Source organism: Cupressus sempervirens, chromosome 7, assembly GCF_028749045.1.
Source record: "Cupressus sempervirens isolate cs-2001-9-10 chromosome 7, ASM2874904v1, whole genome shotgun sequence".
Lineage (NCBI taxonomy): Eukaryota > Viridiplantae > Streptophyta > Pinopsida > Cupressales > Cupressaceae > Cupressus > Cupressus sempervirens.
In genome coordinates this window covers 754,278,341-754,286,586 of record NC_143124.1, presented here as the reverse complement: position 1 = coordinate 754,286,586, position 8,246 = coordinate 754,278,341, and the positions used below count along the sequence as shown (strand labels likewise).

At 34.9% G+C, this 8,246-nt stretch overlaps 1 protein-coding gene across 1 annotated transcript; it reads right to left on the bottom strand.

The window, feature by feature from the left end:
• Window positions 1-763: 763 nt before the first annotated feature.
• On the bottom strand, window positions 764-1,336 carry LOC149549466 (uncharacterized). Its single transcript, XM_089794323.1, has one exon. The coding sequence runs from the start codon at window positions 1,334-1,336 to the stop codon at window positions 764-766; it is 573 nt and encodes a 190-aa protein (XP_089650449.1).
• Between the last annotated feature and the right edge of the window lie 6,910 nt (window positions 1,337-8,246).

Here is an 8,246-nt window from a genome sequence, read left to right as displayed (position 1 = left end):
GCATTAAGTTTTTTATTTTTTCTGTTGGAGCCGAGCTTACTCGGCATCTATTGTTGCCAAGCAAGTGTCGAGCAATCTGTCACTCGGCACCATCAAGTGCCGAGTAAAACTGACACTCGACACGTTCACGTGCCGAGCAATTTTAGGATGCCTAGTGAAATATTTCAAAGGTTTAAATTTAAATTTAAATATTTCTCACAAGTAGGAGCTTCTCCACCTGCACTTCCTATTTCTCTGTAAACCAAACCCATGATTTCTCTAACATTGTTCTTAGGTATTAGGGGTTTGAATAAGAAAACACTCTTCATGAAATCACTGGCCTATATTTTTACAAGAATGAGACGTATGTTCATGAACTCTTTTATTTATATATTCAATATAGCGCATGAATTCTTTCATAAGAGAGAATTTAACATGTTTGGTCGCAGACTTTATACATAAGTATTATTTTATTTTTTCCACTTGTATATACCTCTACCACTAAAGAAAAGAAGAATGTGATACTGATGACAAAGAAGGCAACGAAAGACATATTCTTTGAGCAAGGTAAACAGTGCAACATAAAACAACATATAGATAAATATATGAATCTCATCAGTTTAGTGACAATTATTAGTATAATGGAAAGATATTCATCACGTTGTTTTTGTCTTTGAAATAAAGAAGAAGAAGAAGAAGGGCTTCGAGAAGCAGTAACGGACTCTAAAAACTCACCCGGATTCTCCTCCATTAATATCAATAACTCTGCAAGCAAATATGTGTTTCACTGTGCCTCCAATCTTGCATTAACTTCTGCTACAGATCCACCTCTGATACTTTCACAATATTGTAAATACTTTTCCATTTCTTGTCCATCAAAATAATCAGCAATATTGCCATTGTTGGATGTTTGAGATGGGCATAAACCTGCACTTATCCTCAAATATTCGGCCATGCCTTCCATTAAAGAAATTGGAGCTTCTCCACCTCCATCCCATAACCAAACACGCCCCATTTCTCTGTAAATCAAATCCATGATTTCTCCTTCCAAATCTCCAACATAATCTGCAATATATTCATCACTGATGTGAATAACATTCTCCTCACTCACTGCAATTTTTGTGTAGTTGTCTATAGACAATACTATTTGGCGGTCTATTTGACTAACTTTTTTTCTTGGGTATTGTGGATGTGAATAGAGAACATTCCGTATGAAATCAGTGGCCTGTTTAACAAGAATGAGAGCTTTCTCCTCTCCAATGAAGGACTTAGACAGCTTTCCTCCTGCCCTTGTTTTTGCTGTGTTAATGATGACTACGTCCACTGCTTTTGCAGCACTTTTGTAGTCTGCCCACATTGCTAGAATTGCTATGGCTGAGAATAGAAGAGTTCGCTTTCATATTGATTAGGAGGAAACCATCTTCATTTTCATGTTGGTGTGTTTTTCATGGCCTCCTGTGAAAGCTTGGATTCAATCCATAGATACAGTTTCTTGCTTTTGGGTTGATTTCTTGAAGCTCTCTTTTGCAGGTTCTTGGGTGAAAATAAATTAGGTGTCTGACACTGCTTTAAAACATCTGACATCTACCATGTGGTTGGATAGAGCCATTTGATTGGAGAGTCTAAAATCCAATCCCACAATGAATGATCCATATCAAGTTTAAAATTGGAAAATAAAACCGGAAAATAATAAAATGTGAAGTTATGAGGTTTCGGGTAAAGAATTTAATAACGGTTTGTTAATGCTTGTTATTCTTATTTTCAAGTTTTGAATTCCTAGATTCTTTTCAATTGAGGAATTCTTAACATGTATATGTCTATTTTAAGTCCACAGGATGGCATAGTTGGTTTGAACTGTGGATTTGTTCATAAGTTAGACTTTGAGGTCTTCAATTTATTAAATGGGTCTGGTAGGGGAGCTTCTTGATTGAAATATAGGCAAAAGTTTTCAACAGTAAATTGTGAGTTTCTTATGGAAGAAGTCTTAAGGGTTTGAATCAACGGAACATTAACATAAATTATAATTAATTTTAACAATAATAATAAATAAATAATACATAATCTAAACTTCCACCATTATCTATTAAAAAAATAAAAGAAAAATAAAAGATTAAAATTATATACCATATGATCTCCTAATAAACAGTAAAATTGATAGCCCTTATGAAACTACTTAAATTTACTATTATAAAATTAAACAAGTATATAGTGGGCGTTTTCTGTGTCCATCGAACATGATGGATTAGGTTCGTTTTAAGTTTTTATTTAAGTATCCAACTATTAAAACATGTAATCTCTTGAAGGTAGTCACTCGGTATTCCATCAATCTTTCACTTTGCCCTGATCATCCCCTCTGTGTTATACAGGTGCCACTTATTAGAACTAGTCATTTTATTTTGACTCTACAGAATTGTACCAAAATTTATAGTATGGATTTTAAGGCCAAAATCCTTCATATATGACATGGTATGACAGTAACATATCAATAGAAATTAATCATGTTATATTATCCTAAATGTTGTTTTTGATGGGTACTACTAAAAGGATTCCCATTTATGTAGAAACATTAATAGCTCTTACCAAATTTGATTAATTTCAGTGGACAATCATTTCGCTTTTGAATGCACCATCATTGGTTGGAAGCCTGTATTCTCCTCCTTTATTTCATGAATCAAAGAGTAAAGTATACCAGTCTCTCTTTGAGATCAGCGTAGCCTAGCATTTCTAAGCTCAATCTAAAAAATTTCCTGCACGTGGATTTCCTTAGTTGTTTATATCTAAAAGTTTTGGAAGATATATGAGGACCTAGGTATTTATAAGTATATTGAAACAGTTATCTGTGCTTGAAAATTACAAGCAAAGCAGTACACGATGATTTATCAGTTCTAGACTTTTTGAGTTCATCTGGGATCATGTTAAAACTTCTACAATGATATCACCGAATACTAGAGGTTGGACAGTGCATTACATTCAAGAATGTGGAAGTCAAGACTATTTTTTTATTGTTATTTTTTGGGAACATCAATTATGCTAATGAGACATATTTAAAGCAATTTTAATTAAACTTTTAGCATTTGCAATTGCTTATTAGTTTATACTTCAAATATCAAAATTATGTGTATTTACCTTATACTTCAAATATCAAAATTAAGTGTATTTACCTTAAAGTTATATTCAAAATATAACTAATGTTTAGTTGTATGAATAGAAATTTCAATAATGTTGCTCAAGTATCCAAGTTTTTTAGAAGGGATTAGCATGGAACGTGGAAATAGCTTTAGTAAATTAATTAGATTAACATTAACCATGTTTTGGGTATGTCATTATCATATATGATTGGGTAATTCTAGGGTTATATCTCATGTATAAAATAATGTGATAAAAAAATATGGTTGCAGGGTTAATGAGAAAAAGTAGGTTGTAAGGGGACTTGAAACGTAAGATATTACATTTAAGCTTTTTGCCCGGTTATAAAATTTGTTTCAATTTTATAAGCCATGATTAATTTTTGAAACTCACCTGGTTTTAAGCTTTAAAATGGCCATTTTATTTTTGAATTCTTGTGAGTTTCTAAATCTTCATGTCACTGGCTCATTCCCAGCTCCGCACAGCACTTGAAATTTTTTAAATCTGACTTCTGAGCCTCAAGTTATTGCAGGTTAATGATAGCCTCGAGAAACATGTTTTCATTAACCTCTCAAAAGGTTAATGATAATGTCCAAAAACATGTTTTCATTAACCTCTCAAAAGGTTAATGATAACCTCCAAAAACATGTTTTTCTTAACCTCCCAAATAAGTTAATGATAACACATTTTAGAGTAGGTTAATTAACCTCTCCAAAAATGTGTATTTCTTAACCTCTCCAAGACGGTTGTTAACTTGTTTGAAAATTTCGCTAACTATTTCAAATTCTTCTATGAGAAGTCAAATATGTGAATGAGCTGCTTGCTGGAGCAATCGGTTCCATACAAGAGGTCTCCGACCCATCAACGGTTATAGGTAGAACCATTGTTGTTAGAGTCGTGTTATGTAAATCCATATCGAAATTTCAAAAGCTTGTGGCCATTGCAATCTTATTACACTACAATAAATTCAAGGGGTTTTTGAAGCGAACATATGGGAGGACTATTGCTCCACTTTTCAATTGGCTCCATCCTCGGAACCCGCATGCTGTTTTTTTAGCCCTAATTGTTGGAATAGCACTGATTTTGAAGCAGTATTCTTCTGTAAAATCCAGGGCTCAGGTTGCTCACCATCGGAAATTCTGGAGAAATCTCATGAGCAGTGCACTTACGTATGATGAATGGTCCCATGCCGCCAAAATGCTTGAAAAAGAGACTCCCAAGAGAAACGAGTCTAATTTGTATGATGAAGAGCTTGTTAAAGCTAAGTTACACGAGTTGCAAAGGCGCCGGAAAAGGGGTGGGTTGCAGGACATAATATTCTATATTAGAGCTGATTTGGTTCAGAATTTGGGCAATATGTGCAACCCGGATCTCCATAAAGGTAGGTTGCGGGTGCCCAAAGTTATCAAAGATTACATAGATGAGGTCTCAACATATTTAAGAATGGTGTGTGATTTAGACTCAGAAGAAATACTTTCGAAAGAAAAGCTTGCATTTATGCAAGAAACAAGGCATGCTTTTGGCAGAACTACTCTTCTTCTGAGTAGGGGTTTCATTTCGGTGCAAATAAATTAGCGAGTCCGTGCAACAAATATTTGGTGCCTTCTGTGTTGGTCTTGGTGGAGCGATTTATTTGTGTTATTTGTGGATGGAGATTCGACGAATGCTGACATGTTTAGCTTGAATAACATAAGATTTAGGATCTTCCCTGCCAGAATCTGCTGTGCTTTGGCATAACGGATTAGTTGCTCATTTTGGTCATTTTCCAAGGGAGCTCTCGTGTGTGGTTGGGGCTAAATGGGGTAGTTTTCACAACCTTGGCTTGTGACGTGTGCCTTTGGAACACGAATATGTTGTATTTTGAATTAGCTGAGCAAAGCATTGAGTTTGTGGTCTTGCAAGATTCGGAATCGAAGTCAATTTGAGGGCAGCACATGTGGTTTTGCAATTTTGTTGTAAGATTTGGAGAACGAATTGGTGTGAGAGTCGTGGCCCAAGTAGAAAACAAACGAACGTAGGGAGAGCAGCAACTCACACTTGCTAAGGTCGTGCAGGAGGCGCAGGAATTGTTTGACCAAATGCTGCAATGAGACGTGGTTTCATGATCTTCAATCATAGCCGGGTATACACAAAATGGGTTCTTTGATAAAGCCTTGGAGATTTTAAAGCACATGGAGTTAGCAGGTGTAAAGCTTAGCTCTACAATCTTTGCTAGCATCCTTCCAGTCTGTGCCAACAGGGCATAGAGATACCTGGGCTGCACCAACACCAGTTAAGGGCAAAAATCCATTCTCGAGTCAGGAGAAAGAGTGCGCGATCAGTGTATGAACAGGCATATGATTAAGTCTCATCCATGTGTGTTATATATTAATTTGAGCAAGAGCCTTTTCTCAGAAGAACACTCGCATAATCTTGAAGAGAAACAATGATATACATGCCATGCAAAATACCTCTCAAAAGTGGTGGTAGTATTAGTGGTTGGATTGGAAGTTGACTGCAAAATGTTTGACAAAAGCCATCTTATTTGAGATATGCTTCCGATGGGTGTTTGATCTCATCAAATTTTTCTGGACTTGACAGACAGTTAGATAATCAATGAAACTGGAAGGATCCTCTGATGTGGATTTCATCATCATAACATATATGCTAATGAACATCAAGGAAGAGTAATAGAAAGCATGCCAATTTCTTGACATAATTTCACTATAGTAGGTTAGGATTTTATAAAATGACTGTCCACATTAAAATTTGCTAAAATGTAGAGTGTGTGGAAAAACACAATCAAATTCTTCCCATGGAAATGTCGTCACTTTGGTTGAAGAGAATTGAAATTGCAGAAATGCCTTGGTCATCAATAATTGGCTCACTTTGCAAACATTCTCAGGTATCCCGAGCAATGTCAAGAATGTACAAAGTTTGATGTAACATCCTTCTTTTGACATCAACAATCCTAACAAAATTTACTCTCGTATTGGAGGATTTTGTGGTTGTTCGGTCAACTTTCATGCAAAAGATGGCTCCAGTTATGAATTTGTTGGAGATGTTGTATTGCAGTTAGGTAAACTTAATCCACAGGTTGCATCCCATATGTTTTAGCATTCTAAAGGTGGAAGCGGTTTGATGAGGGAAGACAAGCACTTGCAAAGGCTCAAGTGGAGTGTATTGTAGCATGTAATGGTTTGTGAGAGAATGTGTATGAGATTGCATCTAAAAGCTTGATACTGTAATTTTCAGAGAGATGACTATGAAGTAGAATTTACTTTCATTGGATAAATGATCTAAAGAGAAAAAGGGGGTCAATAAAGATCAATTATTCAATCATCTTCTCAAAATGTCTAAGGTTCAAATTTCAAGGCATATAGGTTAATTTTATTGAGGTTAATTAACCTCACCCAAATCACGTATTTGGAGGGTAGTTATTAACCATGAAGAGGTAGTTATTAACCTCTGTGTCTATATAAGGGCTCTTTTGGGCTTTGTAAGGGGACTTTTTGGTTGGAAAAATAAGGGAACACTATGCTGAAATTTTGATCTAGGGATAAATTTTGGAAAGTATGTACACTTTTTATCTCTGAATTGAAAAATCTCTATTGCTTTCTTGGTGCAAAGAAATGAAATGAGATGTTCTTTGGGTTTCTTATTTTAAAATCCAAATTGTTATACACTGTAGTAGACATTCTCATGGTGCAATACTTTATGGATGATAATGAATGTGCTTAATAATACCGGTTGCTTTCAAGCGTAGTTCTTAGCACCTCTATTATCGATCTCGTTTACCAAAGAAGGTCGTGAAGGCATGTGGTGCATTCGTCTTGGATGACTTTCTCTTGAACTTTGAAGTTTTAAATTCTATATTTGAAAATCCTTTAAAAATTATATCATACGAGGGAGCTGCCCCTCTAAACGCAAAGGAAGACCGCATACCAAGGGCCTCTCCAACTATTGTGAACGGTTTGCCACACACTCCATTGGGCAAATTCTACTGTGACAAATTGGTTTACCAACAAAGCTCCAAAATGAAATAGTGTTGGAAAAACTAGCAACATCACAACTAGAACAAAACAACAAATAGACACAACCAGCACAACTAGGGACCAAGCCAAAAACCAACATAATGAAGAGCACATAGAGTCAAACCAACTCCTTCACAAAATTCACCATCTACTCTTTAAAATCCATCATCCTGTAGAATCACCAATTTACAAGTCTAGCACCAACATCTCACCAGCATCTTGATCCACTTTCCCAACAAGCCTATTGAGTTAATCCATGAAGGCAAATATGATATATTAGCAACTATTAAGAATGTCCCTAATGGAAGTTGCCATTTTGACTATTTTTCCCTTAATTCCTCAATCTTCTTATCCATCCCTTATATACAATCCACATCTGCCTTATTATGGCATCTTACTAGAAAATTAATATATAGTTGGGTACTTCTATAGTAAATGAGTGCTTTGTGGATTTACAATTAGATTTCTAATTTGAAGCATATTGTCAATCTATATGCAAAGATTGTATTTAGTTTACCCATTTGAAATTGTTTGTACAAACACTTAATTGTTAACACAATTGTGAACAATGTATCCAAAGGACATATGTATTCATGATGCATTATAGGTTTCGACAAGTATATTCCTTTGACTAATGGCATGAATGTATTTCTTTTGTCGTTTCAGATAATTCTATTTGTGCTAGAGTTTGGAAGTTTTTTTCTTATTACATGAGCATTATTTATTTACTATAATTTGAATGTTTCATGAAAGATTTAACTTAAGGTGTAAATTCACACAATATTCTTTCCTTCAATGTGCTGAGTGACATAGAAGAATTCTTGTCTAGGATGGTCTATCATATTCTACACAAAAAGTATTCAATTTATATTTGACCTAGTGTTCTATTGTAAATATATGTATACTCATGTTAGCCTAGTCGATGGCTTTTGTACTATTTGTTATGTCAAATGTAGTTTGCAATCCTTGTGCGGTATATCTCTTACTTGATGTACTAATGTATTAGACAAGTTGGCCAAAATCTCATATTGGTTTGTTAGCTATTGTATTCCACCAATTGATCAAAACTGTTATTGATTGTGATGTAACATCTCTTATGAGAGGGAACAATATATTATAGATTTAATT

Coding starts and splice junctions, on each gene's coding strand:
- LOC149549466 (XM_089794323.1), bottom strand. CDS start 1,336: ATGTGGGCAGACTACAAAAGTGCTGCAAAAGCAGTGGACGTAGTCATC.